Below are 20,553 nucleotides of genomic sequence, written 5' to 3'. Positions count from 1 at the left end.
AGTGATCTTGCCACAATGAAGATGTAATACCCTGGGTTGTAGCGAGACACGTGATGAGTGAGAAAATGGCCAAATTACACATTACACACACATGCCATGCTTTTCATGCTGAATGTCACAGTTACGTCCCAATTATGTATAGAAAAGTCAAACTTAACCCCTTTGCAATGATTATTTGATTAAAGGTATCAGGTGCTGGGAAAGAGGCTGGAGTCAAAAACCAACCTTTAAACCACAAAAAATGTGTACTGCAATCATCATTGGAAATAAATACATGTTCGGTTGGATTTTTTAAATTTCTTGTTACATGATGCAATTATGTTTTGATTTGCAATACCATAATATGGCTCCTCTAAGAAAACTAACTTATGTTTTAGTGTAAAATACTGATCAAGCATCCGTCTTTTGAACATAGTTCAACACTTACTCTGTCATTCTATTTATGTGAAACCATTGGGGAATTAAGGCGTGTTGTTCTTTCCTCTACAGGGATGCTTCAGAAGATGGTCTTACCTTTGCTTTTCGGTTCACAGATGCTACTGTATCTGTTCCTAACCAGGGTAAACCAACAATGATGCTGTTGTAATGCTTGCATTAAATGTTTTATGTCTGCTTTCAAAATATGGATATGTACACTGGCTTGATGTTTTACTTGGTCAGGATATTAGTGAACAGAAACCATCTATCCACATAATTAATGCCAATTAAAGTGGAGATCAAATTATATGTTCTGTAGAAAAATGCTATTTTAGTTTTTAGAGTTGACAAGCACTTATTTGCCTTTTATTTTTTGGCTGGAAATCAAGGGGTGGATTACAAGGGTAAGGTACAAAAAAGATTCTACAAATGAGGAGCTGTTAATTATATGGAGAATATAACCCATCAATTCTAGTTTTTATATTTTTATCCTTTATTTGCAGAAAATCATCATTCTATTTCCTTCTCTCATGAGCTTCCTATTCCATTTGGCAGAGAAGATACTTAATTGTAAAATAACAAGAATTTTGCAATCTGTCTTAGAGTTAAAATAGTTCCTTTTAAGAAGGTTCTGTTGGGTTTTCTGTAGTGTGTTAAATGTTCAACCTGCAATTACTTAAAAGGAATAATTGAAGTGGTCAAACTACAGTACTGCATAACTTGAAAGGAAATATGCCAATCCTCAATCTATTGCATTGATTGATTGTAACAAGTAACAACCGGCTGTTTGAATATCATGAATCTTCTTCTTGGTCTTTGATATTGTTGGTTCGATCAGCTATTCAAGAAAATAGTTGAATGGTTTCTAGTTATAGGTATTTTGTTGGAATGTAACTTGCTCTTACGAATTATGGGTGCAGGCCCTTGAGACAAATACAGTTATTATCCTTAGCTGCTAAATGATGTTCAGATGTATCTGTATGAGTAAGGGCTTTAAATCAAATTGTTTGCTATTAAACATAACATTTTAAAAACAAAAAGAAGGAAATGAAGTCAAAAAATAAGACAAGGGCCACATGAAAATTAATTGTGTGAGTAATGATGTTTTAAGCATTGTATTCTTGCCTGATATATTATTTATTATTTATCTAGGAAGAAGCTTTAGCTGATATTATCTACTGCATGTGTATGAATTTGTCTTATATGAAAGCTATGTGCTAGAACAACCTGGTTCTTATTTTATTGTGCTTTTTTATTTTTGATAGGTGGTGAAGACTCCAGCATTATAGCTGGATAGACTAACTTAAATCAACGAGGAATTAATGTAAATCTTTTTTGAATTAAATTCATGGAGCAAGAAAGACTGAAGAACTTTAACACTGTTGTATCAGATGCCTTTAAGATGTTAACTTGCTAGGCTGAGATGCAACCATGATTTCATGTTTTGGGCAGCTAATGCAATATCTTGTTTTGTCTCTATGGTTTCTTCTTTCAACAATTGTCTTAATAGGGATCTATGCCTATTCTTCATGGTGTTGGCTGGATTGTGTGTGCTAAATACTCATTATCTGCATGTTTGGCACTACAGGCATTGCTGATATTGATTTTTTACTTAGTTGAATTGGAAGGAGTCCACGTGGCATTTTAAAATTATGAGAACATAATACAGAAGAAAGTACAGAAATTCCGTGTTGTTTATAGCTGATAAACCTGCCATTGACACCCACATAACGATTCTTTGAACAGTCCTTTTCTTCTTGTATTCTTTTCATTATTCCTCTTTTCTTGTCATTCAATGATTTTTTTTTCTATTCTTTTTTAGAAATTTGTTGATGCCAATTTATGATAGATTAATAATTATTTCAGGGGCTGATCTTCTTCGCCAAGGGTGGGGTAGGAGTCGTCCTAATGTACTCCAGGAAGGTTATGGGACTGCTGCTTTCTTACCTGAGCAAGGCATATATTTAGCAGCATCTGTGTACCGGCCAGTTTTGCAGGTTTTTCTCTTTCATGCATTCGTTCATTTTATCTTGACTTTGGATATGGTACTCTGTACCTAGCCTTAGCTGACATGTGCAATGCAGTTTACAGATAAGGTTGCTTCAATGCTGCCTCAAAAGTATTCCCAACTAGGGTAAGTTTGGAACCTAATTTGCCTTGCTTTTTTAAGTAATATAAGTGCTAACTTCCTGTTTAAATGAACAAGCACAGTGGTGAGCCCCTGGAATTGTATGTAAAATGATCTCAGGAATGAAATTTTTGGAAATGACCACATTCTACTGCAAACTCCTTATTTAAGTATGGTGTTTTCCTTCCCACAAAATGCGGGGCATCCTTGGATAGCCTGGTATTTTGAGTAAACATAGTCAGCCAAAGTGGCTAAGGTACAGAGATACACTTTGCATTTCGTTTGTTCAATGGATCATACAGGATGAACTCTGCAGGCTGACATCTAGAGATTCAAGTTGAAAATTGGAATTGTCTTTTGTATGTGGTTGGTTCTTGGGTGTAGTTGATTCATCCCTAACCTAATTTTTGGAATTTGTACTTTTTTTTTTTTATAATCTTCTAGAGACAATAGATTTCCTTGTTTGGGTGGGCACACAAGTACCGCAAATGTGGTACCTTCTGGGTTGTGGTACGATAACAAGTGTGCGGAACATTAGTATGCTAATTTTGTGGTATAGAGGATATAGGATTAAATGGCTCGTTATTTTAAGTTGTGATGTGATACATTTTATAGTTGTAATCAAGCCAAAATTAGTTGGATTGATACCTTGCTATTTTAGAAGCTGGTTTGTTTTGTTTTGTTGAATTCTTTTCTATGTTCTTCTACAACTTATGCACTGAAAACTTCGTTGGCATTCTGATGCGGTCACCAATCAAGACTCGGCCCAAGGCTGACCCAATTAAACCGGAATAGTATCACCAAAATAGTAGTGCCATAATGTTATTTTAATACTTCTTAAGTTTTAGAATTCTACTTGATTTAGGATTCTATTTTATATTTCTACTTGATTTAGGATTCTATTTCATGTTTCTACTTGATTTAGGATTCTACTTCATGTTTGATTAGAGTTTTATTTTTATTAGGATTCTAGTTGACTTTTATTTAGGATTTATTTCTATTAGAATTCTAGTTGGATTTTGTTTTCCAAATATTATATGGATTTGGATTAGCCAAACACTATAAATATACCTAGGATCTAGAGATTGTAATCAAGTTTTTATTAATCAAATTTCAGCAACCTATTTGGGTTTTCTTAGCAAAACAGTCTTGTTTTTGCGTCTTCTTGAAAGCCAAGCTTCGGCTATTGAAGTTTGCTCTTTCAAGGGTTTATTTTGGTGTGTTTTCTTCACACTCGCGCTACACGCTGCGTCAGGTGGTATCAGAGCGGTTAATCAACCAATCAGATGGCCAATCTTGAAGGTAACGGTAGCAACCAGCCTCGTGACGGTGATCAGGGGTTGTCCGCAGTTTGGAGAGCAATCGAAGAACAGTGGGAAGTAACTCGTACTATCCAGCAGTGATTGGAGCAACATAGCAACCAATTGGGCACCTTACTACGAGTTGATGATGACAGGAACCTGAATAATGGGGTGAATCAAGCCGGAGCGGGAAGACCACCCATTAATCATGTCCTTGTTAATCCTAGAAGATCAGTGATTGAAGATAGCGATGAAGAGAATGATTTTGGTCGAGCAATAGCTAACCCTGGTGGTAGAGGGGTTAGGAGGAATGCTCATCAGTACAACCACTGGGGCAACGATGAGTATAAACTAAAAGTTGATATTCCTACCTTTAGTGGAGATCTTGATATTGAGGGGTTCTTGGATTGGATCACTGAGGTTGACCGTTTTTTCGAATACATGGAGATCCCAGATGAACGACAAGTAAAGTTAGTGGCTTACAGGTTGAAAGGCGGTGCATCTGTTTGGTGGGAGCGATTAAGAGAAACGAGATTGAGGGAAGGCCGACTGCCAGTTAAGACATGGAGACGAATGAAGCAGCTGTTAAGAGGTAGATTTTTGCCCCCTTACTATGAACAATATATGTTTGAAGCTTATCAAAGATGTACACAGGGAATGAAGAGTGTGAATGAATATACCTTTGAGTTTCTGCGATTGGCGGAGAGAAACCAATTATCAGAAAGTGACAATCAACAAGCAGCTCGTTACTTGAATGGATTGAACCCTGCTATTCGTGATAAAATTGGGGTTCAGATGGTTCTGAGTGTGCAAGAAGCAAGGAACTTAGCTTTAAAGGCTGAGTTAATGTTGAGTGAGAGATCTCGTAATGACAACTATCGTCGGTATAGTGGGAATGAAAATAAACAACCAGCTTTTGATAAAGGCAAGTCGGATCAAGGAGCGCAACCCTCCAATCCACCCCATACAGTCAACCTTAATAAGGTTACAACGGGGGGAAACATTCGAGGTACTACTTCTTATCTTCCAAAATCCCCTAATCCTTATGCAAAGCCTATTCTTTTAAAATGTTTCAAGTGCAATGAGGTTGGGCATCGATCTAGTGATTGTCCAAGGAGGAAAACAGTTAACATTGTAGAAAAGGAAGAGGAAGATGTTGCTGAAGAGGAAGTATATTGCGGGCTTGATGGGGAGGATGACGAAGAAGATTATGGACATGGGCAATATACCTATGTAGTGAGGAAGTTAATGCTATCTCAAAAGAATGAAGATACTACTCAACGGCATAAGCTTTTTCGCACGAGGTGTACGGTGAAAGGAAAAATCTTTGAGTTGATTATTGATAGTGGAAGTCAGGAGAACATCATAGAAAAAGACGTGGTGGCAAAGATGCAGTTAACTCCTGAAAAACATCCAAGCCCTTACATGATTGGATGGATCAAAGAAGTTGGTGGCATACATGTAGATGAACATTGCAAGGTGCCTTTCTCTATTGGTAAGTACTCCGACGAAGTCTATTGTGATATTGTTGATATGGATGCTTGCCATATTTTATTTGGGAGGCCTTGGCAATTTGATGTGGATGCTACGCACTCGGGTAGGAAGAACACATATCAGCTTGGAAAGAAGGTGTGCGTTATACTTTGTTACCCATAGTGGAAAAGAATCAAACCAAAGCTTCTAAAGTGGAGCTTGATTTCGAAGATTATGTTGTCCCAGCAACCTCAACGTTTGCAAACTCAGGTCTGATTTATGTTGCTAACATGATAGAAGCTCCAAGGTTATTGACTCATACTGGGGTATTTTCCAGTCCCGATGGCTCAAGCATTGCTTCGCAACCCAATGATAGTGGTGTTTCCTCTGATCGACTTGCTACTATAAAGGAGATGGAGGTCATGGTAGCAAATCCTTCTACAGTTTATTCAAGATCTGGCATGGTTGAATCGAAGGCAATAAGATCTACTAGATTAGAGAAGCGCTCAAGATGGAAGGTTCAACGTCCTCAATCTAACAGTAATAATGCAATGGAGGCAGAAGGCAACAAACATGGCGATGATTGGACCCATGCCAATGTTGATATGGCTAAGAAGGGGAGGAATGTCTTTGCTCATGTTCCCTTAGCAGAAAAGTTCAAGCGGTTCAGGAAGATGTCAAGCAAAAGTTGCACAAATAAGAAATATAAGGCGACAACTGACAAGCATAGGAAGCACAAAGTATTTGAGGTTGGAGATGAAATCATGATATTCTTGAAGAATGAACAAATTCCAGCAGGAAAGCAGAACAAGTTCAAGCCAAAGAAGTATGGTCCTTACAAGATTCCAAAGAAGACCAATGACAATGCTTATGTTGTGGATTTGCCTAATCATATGGGTATTTCTAAACATTCAAAGTGGCTAATCTCTCTTCGTACTTATCGGATGTGGATTTGTCCAAACAGGATCAAAATTCGAGGTCGAATTTTTTCTCAAGTGAAGGTGAATGATGCGGTCACCAATCAAGACTCGGCCCAAGGCTGACCCAATTAAACCGGAATAGTATCACCAAAATAGTAGTGCCATAATGTTATTTTAATACTTCTTAAGTTTTAGAATTCTACTTGATTTAGGATTCTATTTTATATTTCTACTTGATTTAGGATTCTATTTAATGTTTCTACTTGATTTAGGATTCTACTTCATGTTTGATTAGAGTTTTATTTTTATTAGAATTCTAGTTGACTTTTATTTAGGATTTATTTCTATTAGAATTCTAGTTGGATTTTGTTTTCCAAATATTAGATGGATTTGGATTAGCCAAACACTATAAATATACCTAGGATCTAGAGATTGTAATCAAGTTTTTATTAATCAAATTTCAGCAACCTATTTGGATTTTCTTAGCAAAACAGTCTTGTTTTTGCGTCTTCTTGAAAGCCAAGCTTCGGCTATTGAAGTTTGCTCTTTCAAGGGTTTATTTTGGTGTGTTTTCTTCACACTCGCGCTACACGCTGCGTCACATTCTATATAGTCATAGACTATGAAATTCATATTTCATTCATAGGAACTAGTTCAAAAGGTTACAAAACAAAAACTGCAATTTCAAAATAATAAAAATTAAACAGCATAAGACCTTAACGTAGTATTCCATTTTTCCTCTCCTATAATGCAATAGAATATACAAGAAAGTCAGGTAGGCAAGATTCATCCCTAAACTCCCAATTCATTTATGAATAGTTTTTTAAAATAGATATTAGAATATTTGCTCACACTTTTTTGATAAGACAAAATATGGAAATAATGTAGTAAGTGTAAATGTATTTGCAATGTGAAAATGAAAAAAAACAACATATCAAAGCTTTAATCTCACTAGCTAGGGTCAATTACATGAATTCTAACTTGCCAATTATTTCTATCCATGACCATACCTTTTGTAAGGCCCTGATAACTAATACCATATCTAAGAGTATCCCATCAAGTTTTTCTTGGTCTTCTTCTGCCTCTTTTGCTGACAACTTTGTTTCATTCCGTCCACTATACTCACAGGAGCTTTTATTGGTCTTCTTCTTACATGATCAAACCATCTTAATCATGAGTCACATGTGTTATTTGCTTATCTTCAATAGGTGTTGTTTTGGCCTTATTACAAATAAGCTCATTTATAATTTTATTTTTTTTATATGGCTGCAAATCCATTATGACATCCTCATCTCCATTACGCTCATGTTTTGCACATGTTAGAGCTTTACCACCCAACATGGTGTCCTATTATTTTTGTAAGACATGTAAAATACATATTTATCCTATTAGCATATTCTTCCGTATCATGTCCTAGTGTTTTCAAAAATTGTTGTGTTGGGGGTTATCCCTTTCCCATATCCGTATCTGTGCTTATTAGGTCAAATTCAGCTTTTCTATTTGGTATATGGGTGTTCTTAGTCCTGTTATTTGATATTTTACTTCTTAGACTATTTTGTTTTAAACCTCGAAGTTTTGCAGGAATGATGGATTGCTGGCATTTGTGGAGAACTTTGTGAAGGACCATTTCTTACCAGCTATGATGGTAGATTACAGAAAGTGTGTCCAGCAAGCTATATCAAGTTCGTCTAAACCCTTGAAGTTTTATTCAGCCAATAAAAGTTGTTTGAAAATCCATCTTCTTTACTAAACTTTTAAGCATGGATGTGGTAGTCAAATTACTTGAATTTGTTATTGTTCAATTCTGCACAATTAGGGTCAGTAATGGGTTAGTTCTTTAGCTAGCATGTTTGCCTGGTGCAATTTCATAGTTGTCTCTGGTGAAACCTTTCTTTGGTTATGATATTTTCTCCCATTGTGTATGATTGTTAAGAATATAAAGGATATATTTTTTTTTACACTACTTTATTTTGTTGTTTTCTTACCAGTAAAGTAGTTGAATTAGGAAGGTACAATGGGGTACCACCTGAGTAAAATGAATCAAAAAATAAAAACAAAAAGTAGGATCTTTGACATCTTCACATCCTAGCTTTACTCACAAAAACTCTGCAAATTCTGAATAATCAAAGAACAGATCTACTCTCTCTCAACGAATCAAACAATCTAAAGGGCAAAATTTCTTATTGTAAGTTTAAACGAGTGCACCTTTCTTCAATTGTTCTCATGTTGACTTCTTCCCAGATCCACAGAATGGGCAGTAGTAACGGATTTTTTTCATCTTTCCCCCACTGTAGTCCTTTACGTGGATGAAATAATTCCCTTATCTTACATGGATGAGAACTGGACAAGATTAAGAACCATAGTTCTCTTGCTAGTTGAATGGACAGGAAGATGGTTAATTGCATCTCTATCTTGTTCATACACAAATCAATAACATGGTTTTGCTGTCTCATTAAATTGTTTATCTTGGATAATTTTCCATGGGCAATGATCTTGGAAAAGAAGTTATTTTAGGGAGGACACTTGGACATATAGATGCTTAAGGGAAAGAGAGGCATCCTCATAGCCCATCAATACGTCATAACAAGGGTTCAGCTAAAAGATATGGATTTCAAAAGCATGCAACACGAAGAGTTTTCAGGCTCACCAGTAGGAGGGATGTGATGCAAGATATTCACAGGAGCCAACCAGTCATCCACCCTCTTTCTTTCTTCCCCCTTCCTTCCCCCTTCTTCCCTCTTCTGTATTGTTCTTCGATGTAGAACCAACGGAAGAAGAACAAACTTAAAAGGGAAGGGCAATCAACCAGAAATTTCAAATCAACATGGAATCAATACCAAAGCTGCCCTCAAGTAATCCTTAATTAGGTCTTAGTGGAAACATAATAATAAACTACTAACTAGGAAATAAATAAAAATATGCAAATTCCTCCTATATTTATGCCTAGAATAGTATTGACGTAGCAAAATTCCTCAACGTAATCCTGCAAAATCTCATTCTCCCTAAGACTCATCCTATAGTGTGATAGGTTAGGAAAACTAGCATCAGGAACCAAATCAATGTGGTGTTGAATATCTCTCATAAGAGGTAGCTCATTAGGCAACTCCTTAGGAACCACATCATGAAATTCCTCCAACAATCCTTGCACCTCCATTGGAATTTGATTCACCTTCAGTGGCTCACTCATGCTCTCGCCCTTTACAACCAACAAGTGAACCTCTCGAGTATCCTTACACTCCCTCACAAACTCAGAATGTTTATGTGTGATGGTAAGAAAATTCCTCCCCTCCACTTTAGAAGCTTTGGTTTGGTTCTTTTCCACCATAAGTAACAAGGTATAACGCACACTTTCTTTCTTAAGCTGATATGTGTTTTTCCTACCCGAGTGCTTAGCATCCACATCAAATTGCCAAAACCTCCCAAATAAAATATGGCAAGCGTCCATATGAACAATATCGCAATAAACTTCGTCAAAGTACTTACCAATAGAGAAAAGGTACATTGCAGCGTTCATCCACACGTATGTCACCAACTTTTTTGATCCATCCGATCGTGTAAGGGTTTGGATGCTTTTTAGGGGTCAACTGCAACTTTTCCACCACATCTCTTCTTATAATGTTCTCTTGGCTTCCATTATCAATAATAAGTTCAAAGATCTTCCCCTTCAGCATACATCTCGTGCGAAAAAGCTTATGCTGCTGAGTAATAACTTCATTCTTTTGAGACAGCATTAACTTCCTCACTACACATGTATACTCTTCATGCCCATACTCTCCTTCATCATCCTCCCCATCAGGCCCACAATATACTTCCTCTTCAACATCATATTCCTCCTCCCTTTCTACAATATTAATAGTCTTTCTCTTTGGACAATCACTAAACATATGCTCAACCTTATTGCACTTGAAACACTTTAAAAGAATAGGTTTTGCATAAGGATTAGGGAATTTTGGAGGATTAGAAGTAGTACCTCGAATGTTTCCCCTCGTAACCTTATTAGGGTTAACTTTATAAGGTGGATTGGAGGGTTGCGCTCCCTGAACCGACTTGCCTCTATCAAAAGCTACTTGTTTATTTTCATTCCCACTATACCGACAATAGTTATCATTCCGGGCTCTCTCACTCAACATTAACTCAGCCTTTAAAGCTAAGTTCCTTGCTTCTTGCACACTCAAAACTATCTAAACCCCAATTTTATCACAAATAGCAGGCTTCAACCCATTCAAATAACGAGCTGCTTGTTGATTATCACTTTCTGACAATTGGTTCCTCTCCACCAATCTCAGAAACTCAAAGGTATGTTCATTCACACTTCTCATTCCCTGTGCACATCTTTGATAGGCTTCAAACATGCATTGTTCATAATCAGGGGGTAAAAACCTACCTCTTAACAGCTGTTTCATTCGTCTCTATGTCTGAATTGGATGTCGACCTTCCTTCAATCGAGTCTCTCTCAATCATTCCCACCAAACAGATGCGCCTCCCTTCAATTGATAGGCCACTAGTTTGACTTGTCTTTCTTCTGGGATCTCCATGTTTTCGAAAAAACGGTCAACTTCAGTGATCCAATCCACGAACCCCTCAATATCAAGATCTCCTTTAAAGGTAGGAATATCAACCTTTAGTTTATACTCATCATTGCCCAAATAGTTGTGCTGTTACACATTCCTCCTAACCCCTCTATCACTCGGGTTAGCTATTACTCGGCCAAGATCATCCTCTTCATCGCTATCTTCCATTATTGGTCTTCTAAGATTAACAGGGACATGATTATTGGTTGGTCTTCCCACTCCGACTTGATTCACGCTAATATTCTGGTTCTTGTCATTATCAACTCGTAGTAGGGTGTCTAATTGGTTGTTGATTTGCTTCAATTGTTGTTGAATGGTACGAGTTACTTCCCGTTTTTCTTCAATTGCTCTCCAAACCGTAAACAACCCCTGATCATCGTCACGAGGCTGGATGCTACCGTTACCTTCAAGATTTGTCATCTTATTGGTTGATTAATCGCTCTGATACCACTTGACGTAACGGATAGCAAGTGTATAAAGAAACACACGAAAGAAGCCCTTGAAAACAAGCTTCAATGGCCAGAGCTTGGCTTTCAGAGAAGCGCAAAACTGAACTTGTTTTGCTGGAAAGAAACCTGAATAGGCTACTGTAATTGAATTGATAAAAAGTTTATTACAAACCTTGGTTTCTAAGTATATATATATATATATATATATAGTGTTTGGCTAATCCATCTAATACTTGTAAATAAAATCCAACTAGAATTCTTATAGAAGTGAAACCCTAACAAACATGAAATAAAATTAACATCATAAAACATATGAAGTATTAAAATCTTAAAAACTTATGAAGTTTCGGCCCTATGGAATTCCCCCCCGCCCCCATGGACTGTTTCACTACTGTTTGGACCATTCTAGACTGCCCAGTTTAGGTCGGGTTGGCCTTGGGCCGGGTCTTCAAACAGGAACAGTGACTGCATCAAGTATCCCCCAAAATGTTTGCTTCCATGCTCTCCATCATTCTTCTTTCTGCTGCTGCTACTACTGCAAATCCTGCTTCTGCAAGTTCTCTTACCCTTTTAATCACCTCCGATTGCATCTTTTCTCTCTGCTTCCCTACTGGTGTTCGCAGGTTCTCTTCTCTGAAACTCTCTTATTCTCCTTTTCCCTATTCTTCTTGGTTCTGCATCACTTCTCCTGTTGTCAGCTTCTGTGTGAGGCATGATGACTCATCCCACTTGTACGGAGTACCCTTCCATAGCCTGATTCCATATGGATTGGAAACTTTCCATGCATTTTTACATCATTTGATTCTTAAGCATAATTATGCTTACGATCATCTCTCCATTGTTTATAGCTTTGAAATGATGATAACTAATGAAGTTAATACCTAAATGAAATAAATCTTTTTCACTTCAAGGAATTGAGTTCAAAAGAATCTTGGGTTCAGTGTTAGCTTGATTGTTCATTACTGACAGATTGCTTATTTTTCCATGGTAAAACTTGGTGGTTGACTTTAGCTGCATGGTGTCTTCGCCATTATAACCCTATTCGCTCAACCATTGTTATAGGTCCAGCTGCATTTCGGCCACGAGCACATGCTGCCACCTCTTATACTTCATCAATTGAAAAGGGACGGCCTGTGTTACAAGGTCTTTTGGCTATAGATTTCTTAGCAAGAGAGGTATACTTGAACTCTTCTCTTCATATCTGTCTTTTCTTTGTTGCAACAAGACAAAGAAAGTGCAGCATTGTAAAATATGTTACACTATATAAAATATAAAATTGCAAAGGCTTTCTTCCTTTGGAATATGTTTACAGTCTCTTCTTACTTTTAATTTTAATGAATGCCATTCCGTATTATCTGACTTACATATCTTTCACTCTAGGTTATTGGTTGGGCTCAAGCAATGCCTAAATTTGCTGGTGATCTTGTGAAGTACGTGCAGACTTTACTTGAACGAGCATATGAAAGATGTCGGACTTCATACACAGAGGTATGGATATCTTAACCATCATTTATTCATTTATTTTTATTCTTCACATTATCTAATAATCTCATGTTTAAATTGTTGAAGTGTTTTTTTGAAAATATGATTCTTTTCTAACCCCAGCTACTGTTAAATGGTATAAGCAATCTATTTGGAAGAAAGGGAATGAATTAAGAAGTTCTTGCCTGCAGAGACAATAGTACCTAGAAACATTTAGGTGTGCTTTCTCTTGAAGGAATATTTATTCCTCTAGAAGAACTAGAATCTCCCAGAAAGGAAACTGAACCATTTGAGATGAAAGTGTTACTCCCATTTAATTTTGGACACCAATTTGAGCTTAGTTCCCGTTCAAACCTTTGAAAACTTACTGAAGTTTACCCTTAAAATCCAATGTTCTATTTATTCATCACTTTTTTGTGGTTGCTTGGTTTCCTCTTACCAGAGAGAGAGAGAGGGCGAGCCCTGTTGTGGGAGAAGAAGTTTTTTTTTTTTTTTTTGGGTGGGGTGGGTGGGGGGGGGGGGGGGGGGGGGGGGGGGATTGAGAGGGTTTAGTTAAAGATTTTAAAACATCACTAACATATTTCCTATTCCATGCACATAGACAAGGGCTTTACAGGTTGACACAGACCTGTCTTCTGAGATAGGGACATCCAGAAATAAAACATACATGTAGTGCTGACTTTGATGTGCTATAACATGGGTTTATAAGGATCCTTACACTGAAAAAGATGAGAAAAATAATTGAAGGAGAGGTAATTTTTTAATGCAAAAGGTTTTAGGAATCTTATGTGAAGACTGATATATTGGTAAAGTAATAAATGGTCAATCAGAGGGTGAGCCGTGGTAGCAATGATATGGTTGCTCTTTTGTGGCTGAAGGTTACAAAGGTTGCATACAAAGACGACGCTCCCCTGACCCCTTGCAAAATGGGGGAGCCTCGTGCACTAGAGATGCCCTTTATTAAATGGTCAATCAGGTGGTTGCTAATAATTTCCCTTGATCTCTCTTCATGTGGATTAATCTGACTTCTCACCATTTAATTATAATCTATTCCATCTTTCCTTTTGTTGCACTAAGTGACATGTTTTAGCCATACTTGTTTTGCAGGTAACTTTTGTTGACTAACAAGCACTCTATGCCATACTAATTAAGATTGTACAATTTTTTACATGTTGCAATAAATGGCTTAACAGGAGAACACATTTGATAGGACTCTGAATAATTTATTACACTGATTGATTGATTTTTTTTTTTTTTTTTGGTCTTTTTTGTCTCTTTAAGGATCATTGGTACAATTCAGTATAGAAGAAAAGTGGTGACTACGTTTATGCAGTAGTTGTCTGTTTAACTAATAGCTCTTACACATTTGGTAAAATTATTCAATAGATGTATTTTTTTTTTTCCTTTTATGAAAAGTACTGATGAATAAGAAAAGAAAAAAACTGCCTTAAGGGGATGAATGTTGTACAAAATGGGGTGAAAGATCCCTGAGAATCAACTGAAGCCTGTGTATCTATAGGTGCATACAAAACTTCCTAATACTGAATAAAGCCCGTCCCTCATCCACAAAGAAGAAAAATAAGAAAGGCGTCCCTTAAAAAAAAAGCTGAAGAAAACTATAGTGTCGCATAGGTTTGCCCCCTTGAGACAGTTCTCTTTTATTCAACTTTACTTATCACAAATTAAAAAAAAAAAGAAGAAGAAGAAGATCCAAATAATGTGTGATTGATCTCTCTACTTTAGTTCCTGCTGGAACAAACACCACATCTCAGAAACAGAAGAAATCTGCCACTCTATGTAGTATGACTGTAGCACCCCCTAAACCAAGAATGTAGTCTTGAACTTCTGTATTCTGAAGGATCTCTGTTTTCTCCTAACTAAAAGTTTGACCAACAGTAATGCTCAAATTGGCTGCAGTAAAAGAAGCGTCGTGTTATTAAGGATACATCTGAGCATGTCATTAGTTTCTTCTTCTTCTTCTTCTTCTTCTTCTTCTTCTTCTTTTTTCTTTTTTTTGGTTTCGCCCCACAGGGGGTGGGGGAGGGTTGCTTCACAACTCTGTCTGCACTAACACTTTTATGCTTACCCTAACCCACCTAATTGGATTAAGGTTTCATGCGTTGTTCTATTGATACTTCTGCAAATTGCTTCCTGAACAGTTCATTTTGATTGATTGCAGAAGCCAGTAATAAATATTTTTCCATAATCATCTTCTGTCATTGAAAATATGTGTTTCTTACCCCTTCATTTTTTCTTTTTTCTTTTTTATAACTGTGGATTTGCAGGCTGTTCTGGAGAAGCAAAGTTATATGCTCATTGGGAGGCATGATATAGAGAATCTAATGCGGTGTGATCCTGCCAGTGCATGCTTACCAAATTCATTTGGTCAGTCAAACATGAAAAACCTTGCTTCTGACACTAATAATCATGAGGTAGAAACGGAAATGAGTGACTTGTTAATGAACTTGAGGCCTATCAAGCAGGTATGCATATTATGTTTGGCAATCATTTGTTGCCATTATTCATTGGAACTTTATTTCATTCTCATATCAGGCTGTTATAAATTGGGTTTCTACAAAGTACTATTTATGCTAAGTTTTTAATCAGGTGATATTGGTGCTGTAAAGGCCAAGAGGATATCAACCTACTGTTACAATTGTTTCTTTTCTGCAGGAGAATCTAATTCGTGACGATAACAAACTCATACTGTTAGCCTCCCTCAGTGATTCATTGGAGTATGTTGCTGACTCAATTGAAAGGCAAGTGCTGGCATCCTAGCAGTTGTGACTTTATATGTATCCCTTTTATGAAACATAGATTTGGCTGAATAAATGTTGATGTCTGACTTTATATGCGTCCCTTTTATATGCATCCTAGCAATTGTGTCTTTTTGGGTGCCATAAGATGGATCTTAATAGCTTAGTAACTGTAAAATATTCTTCATGCTTTCTTTCACAAACATCAATGGTACAAGAACATGCAAGGGCAAGACTAGGTACATCCAACCCTCCCTCTCCCTAGCACCACTATTGCGGGAACTTTATGCAGAACACTACCCCTATTTTCATGAATGGTACTAATAGCCATACAATATAGATTTAGAGATAACGGAAGGGCTGAAACACAACTCTTTTGACATAGAGGCAAGCTTCTTAGCTAGTGGACCACTCAACATTCACAAGTAGTAGTAATTTATGCTTGATAAATCACATTCATAATTATATATGTGCTTCTGTTCTCTTATCTGTTTCAACAAGTGATCTGTATCATGTGATACAATTTATTCCATTAGCAATCAATGAAAAAAAGGAGAATTTCACTTCAAATTCCTTTATTGATTTGGCGTATTTGCTCAGCATCAATTCAAATTGGAATCCTAGCATGAGGAAACTTTTAAGTTTCTTGAAATCTTAGCAACAAGTGTACGTAATGGCTTATGTGGGGCTTATTTTTCTTGCAATAAACAGGCTTGCAAAAATATGCACTGGGGCATCTAACTATGTAGAAGAAACTACCAAGCCGAAAGCACCACGTCATGTTCAAACAAATAGTGGAGTGCCTAAAGATCTGGAAACATTTGCTGAAGAATATAGAAAACTGGCAATTGATTGTCTTAAGGTTTTACGTGTAGAGATGCAATTGGAAACAGTTTTCCATATGCAGGTTTGCAAGAGATGCATTAGTTATCTATCTTTTACCTTAGTTGAAACCCGAATCCATAGAAACAATCATGCAATCACAGTCTATGAACTAAATGAGCAATCAAATTTAACAGGAAATGGCTAATAGAGAATACTTGGAGGACCAAGATGCAGAGGAGCCTGATGATTTTGTTATTTCATTAACCGCACAGGTAAGTGTTGTCATCTCTAATTTCTGATATCAAGACTAGGTGTTTCATTGTTGGCCTGCAGGTGGCCTGCAGGAATGTGAAGGGGGATTGTGTTAGGTAGCCAGCAGCTAGCATAAAACTTGTCAGATCAAACATTGTGAATTCTAGACATGTCTAGAATTAATGTGGCCAACCCCACTTAGTGGGATAAAGGCTTTTGATGATTGTTTTAATTTATTATAAATGGAGAGAACAGTGAGATTTAACTTGAGACATTAACCGCAGATGATTCATCATGAAAAGAAATAAACTGGCTTCTGTCCTTTTCTCCAACTTCCTCAATTCTTCTTGAATGATTATCTAAATTCATAGAAGCACATTTTTCATATCCTTTATGCTTCTGTACATTCAGATAACACGCAGAGATGAGGAAATTGCCCCTTTTGTTGCTGGAATAAAGCGGAACTATATCTTTGGTGGAATATGTAGTATAGCAGCAAATGTGTCCATCAAGGTTTGTCTGAGAATTACATCTTATTTTTGAGATTTTTTGGGGGCCTGAAATTTGTAGGAAGGATTCTTCCTCCTCCAAACCCAACTAATGAAGACATGGTAAATGTGTTTTAGGCTTTGGCTGATATGAAATCCATCAATCTTTTTGGAGTTCAGCAGATATGTCGGAATTCAATTGCATTAGAGCAGGTCAATTTCATTTGATATTCTCCTGTTTGGCATCATTAACAGTTGGAAGTTATCCTTTATTCTAACACTTCCTTTTGTAATGTATCTTATTTCATTTTATCTCATTTATTGGAATTAACTTAAACAAGCAATACAATTTCCCTAATCTTTTATGGACCAAAATGAATAATTGCTCTTTTTACTGTGCATGGTTTGTACTATAGTTTTTGTGTTTTTAATACAAGATAGGGATCGTGACAAGAAAGATGCATGCAGAGGGTAAAAGAGTTCTCTAGTCCAGTGGTCTGCCAAAATGCATGAAGGAGAAAAACAGCTTTCTGATTGCCTAAGTGTTGTAGCCACAAGAATGCGCCCCCCCCCCCCCCCCCCCCCCAACCCCATCTCTCAATTTTCCTTTGACATCCTAGTATTTTTAATTAATTAAAGTGAAATGAGTATGTAATGGTAGATGTGCAGCCATACTAGAAAAGATGGAGTTAGAAAGGAGATTTTTCCCTAATAAGGTTGGAATGGTCTCCATTGAGATAAGATATGCAAGGCACGATTAAAATGCAATGGAATGTGAGGAGAAAATTAATAGAAGTAACTATGAGGAGAGTGAACGGAATTGAAGTTGTTCGTGACAAAAAAGATATAGGAAGACCAAAGAAAACTTGGTGGAAAGCTCTTAGCATGACATAGATATAGTGGCTTGGAAAAAGACAATGTCATTTATGCAAATGATTGGAGAGCAAAAATCCATATGACTGGCCCTTCCTAGTAAGATCAAGGTTTATCATTTGTGAGTATGACGATCCTAGGATTTGAAATTATTATCTAGAAACATATAGTTCCTTAGGGTTCACATGCACCCAATATGTGAGAAACTATTACTACACTATCAATAAAGGCTCTTCCTTTAAGGGCATAGTTAGTCCTTCTAGGAAACAAATGGTACTGGGTCCCTACTCATGTGGTATTTTACTATTGTGATTCCTATAATAGATTGAATACATTGCATCTTTTGTGAGCGCTGCCCCCCCCCCCCCCCCCCCCACCAATTTTTCTTCAAAAATTTAAGTCATCGTTGTGCTTTTGTTGATAATAAGATGTGTAGGACACAATTCAGATGGTTTTGTCATGTCATGTGAGAAGAAGTGTTTAGCAAAATAGGTTGAGGAAGACCAAGAAAAACTTTGTAGAAGACACTTATAAAAGATAAGGCTATGGATAGAAATAAATGGAAAGTTAGAATTTTGTAGCTGACGTTTTCATAGTGAGATAAAGCCTTCATATGCTGCTGATGTATTTAAGTCATCCATTATACAAATAATGATTTTGTTTCTCCAATTAGCAAAGTTCCTTCTATCCGCTAAGATCTTTTGGAGATGATGGTCCCTTTCAGACTTAATACTGACAAGGAGAAGCAAGTTGTGTTGGATTATGTTTATATGCAAAAGTTGGTAATGACTTAGGTGACGACCTCCATTATTAAGAGGATGGAGTGGTTTGGCACCTTGCTTCTACCATCTTCAACACATGGTATATAATGTCAATGTCTGTATTGGTATTAATGTGTTCATGGGATGAGGATTTCCCAACCCACAGTATTAGATACATTTGGGACGCTACTACTTTTTGTGTGATGTGGTCTAAGGAAAAAACTAAGCTTTATTTAGCCAAAAAAGGAAAAAAACTAGAACTTTGAAGATACATGGAATCCAAGAAAGACTCTAAAGATCTGGGGCACAAATCCGTTCTCTTTAGCCAGCCCTTCATTGTTCCATCTATCAGTGAAATGCTTCTACTCTACATATTAACTTTCCTCTCCCAGCACTATTAAGTGTAGGATAGTGAAAGCCTCTACCCTGCCTGTGCCCAACAGTGTGTGTCGTGAATGCTCAGATCACTTGCCTTCAGTTTGTGGTAGGAACTGGATTAATTAATTGCCAAGATTTGACATTTCACTTAAAACTGCATGATCTGTTCTAACTGTTATTTTGTAGGCACTGGCTGCTATCCCGTCAATTGACAGTGAAGCTGTACAGTCCAAGCTTGATCGTGTCCGGACTTACTATGAACTGTTAAACATGCCATTTGAAGTGAGTGCCTTAACTTTCACGCTTCTAACATTTATTATCGTTACAATCAGAGATCATTCTTCAATTCTTGTCTGCAGGCCTTGCTTGCCTTCATTTTGGAGCACGAGCACTTGTTCACACCTCCAGAGTGAGTTGCTACAAAATGCCACCTAGTTGTGTAGTTTGCAAGTAGTTCTATGCATTTGTACTGTCCTGTTACCTTCCAAACATTTGGCATGATTATAATACAAATATTTTTCTCGTCCTCCTTATGAGCTGTGGAACATACGTTCACAGAAGAAACCACAGCTTAAATGGTAATAATACAAACCTGCACATAATCAACCAGTTTCTGAACTTCCCTTTTGCATTTTGGAAGAATGAAGAAAAAGAAAATAACTTGCCTTTATACCGTCTTTTTTCTGCTTCATTGTTCTTGCACCATTTCTACTCTGGAACATGATCACAAATTTGCACTATGAATCTCCTCAGGTACAATAATCTTCTTAAAGTTAAGGTCCCCGGAAGGGAGATTCCCGTTGACTCACAAGATCGGCTGACGGAGATTTTGGGCCATTAGCCTTTTCCCAAAATGAGGATTGCAGATTGATCTTTTCCATGTAGCGGAATATCAGAGGCTCTTTGCATTGGCTGGCAATCTGGGTACTTAAAATGTTCTTTCTAAATGGTGGATGCTAGGGGTGGTGGGAGAAGCCATTTCCATCAGAAGTTTTTCCCATATGCTTGTCACCAGGCTCTGGTAAATTTTTTTGAGCGTGTTATTGAAAGTGCGACATTGGTTAAATTTGACATCATAATTCTATTCATTTTGTAGTATCAATTTTGTGTCCCCTGTTTCCATGTAGAGGATCCATGAGGCCTTATATTTGGTGGTTGTCAGGAACAAGTCAAAAAGTACATATTGTAAATCTCTGATTGATTGTTTACCTGTAAATTAGTTGTGTTAATAGTCAGAAATTTGTTATTCTATTTTCTGTAATTCGGAGATTGTTAGGGCTCGATGACCATTCTATTTCTAAAATTGGAAAATCAATTCAAGAATTAAAGAAATTTTCCTATGGATCCTAGACATGTATTGCCGTGTCCATGAGATTTCACAGGTTTAACATGCTTGAGATGTGGATTATGCTTGTAAAATTATTAAGTTTTAACACAATCAGTTCTGGGTAAGTAATTAGGGGTGTGTAAAATTTTAAT

General features: G+C 36.9%; 1 protein-coding gene across 1 annotated transcript in view; it reads left to right on the top strand.

Annotated features, from left to right (window-relative positions):
* LOC127796304 (exocyst complex component SEC8) overlaps positions 1-20,344 on the top strand; it is a 44,633-nt gene extending 24,289 nt beyond the window's left edge. The window contains exons 13-27 of the mRNA XM_052328377.1: positions 490-560; positions 2,284-2,414; positions 2,502-2,551; positions 7,821-7,921; positions 12,322-12,434; positions 12,640-12,747; positions 15,027-15,224; positions 15,415-15,500; positions 16,209-16,404; positions 16,517-16,594; positions 16,986-17,087; positions 17,201-17,275; positions 19,261-19,356; positions 19,434-19,483; positions 19,828-20,344. Of these exons, the coding sequence (XP_052184337.1) occupies positions 490-560; positions 2,284-2,414; positions 2,502-2,551; positions 7,821-7,921; positions 12,322-12,434; positions 12,640-12,747; positions 15,027-15,224; positions 15,415-15,500; positions 16,209-16,404; positions 16,517-16,594; positions 16,986-17,087; positions 17,201-17,275; positions 19,261-19,356; positions 19,434-19,483; positions 19,828-19,915 (1,543 nt within the window). The 3' untranslated portion in view covers positions 19,916-20,344. The remainder of the gene's footprint in view (positions 1-489; positions 561-2,283; positions 2,415-2,501; positions 2,552-7,820; positions 7,922-12,321; positions 12,435-12,639; positions 12,748-15,026; positions 15,225-15,414; positions 15,501-16,208; positions 16,405-16,516; positions 16,595-16,985; positions 17,088-17,200; positions 17,276-19,260; positions 19,357-19,433; positions 19,484-19,827) is intronic.
* Positions 20,345-20,553: the final 209 nt, after the last annotated feature.

Source organism: Diospyros lotus, chromosome 3, assembly GCF_014633365.1.
Source record: "Diospyros lotus cultivar Yz01 chromosome 3, ASM1463336v1, whole genome shotgun sequence".
Taxonomy (NCBI): domain Eukaryota; kingdom Viridiplantae; phylum Streptophyta; class Magnoliopsida; order Ericales; family Ebenaceae; genus Diospyros; species Diospyros lotus.
The sequence above is the reverse complement of the archived record's forward strand: the minus strand, read 5'-3'. Positions and strand labels throughout refer to the sequence as shown.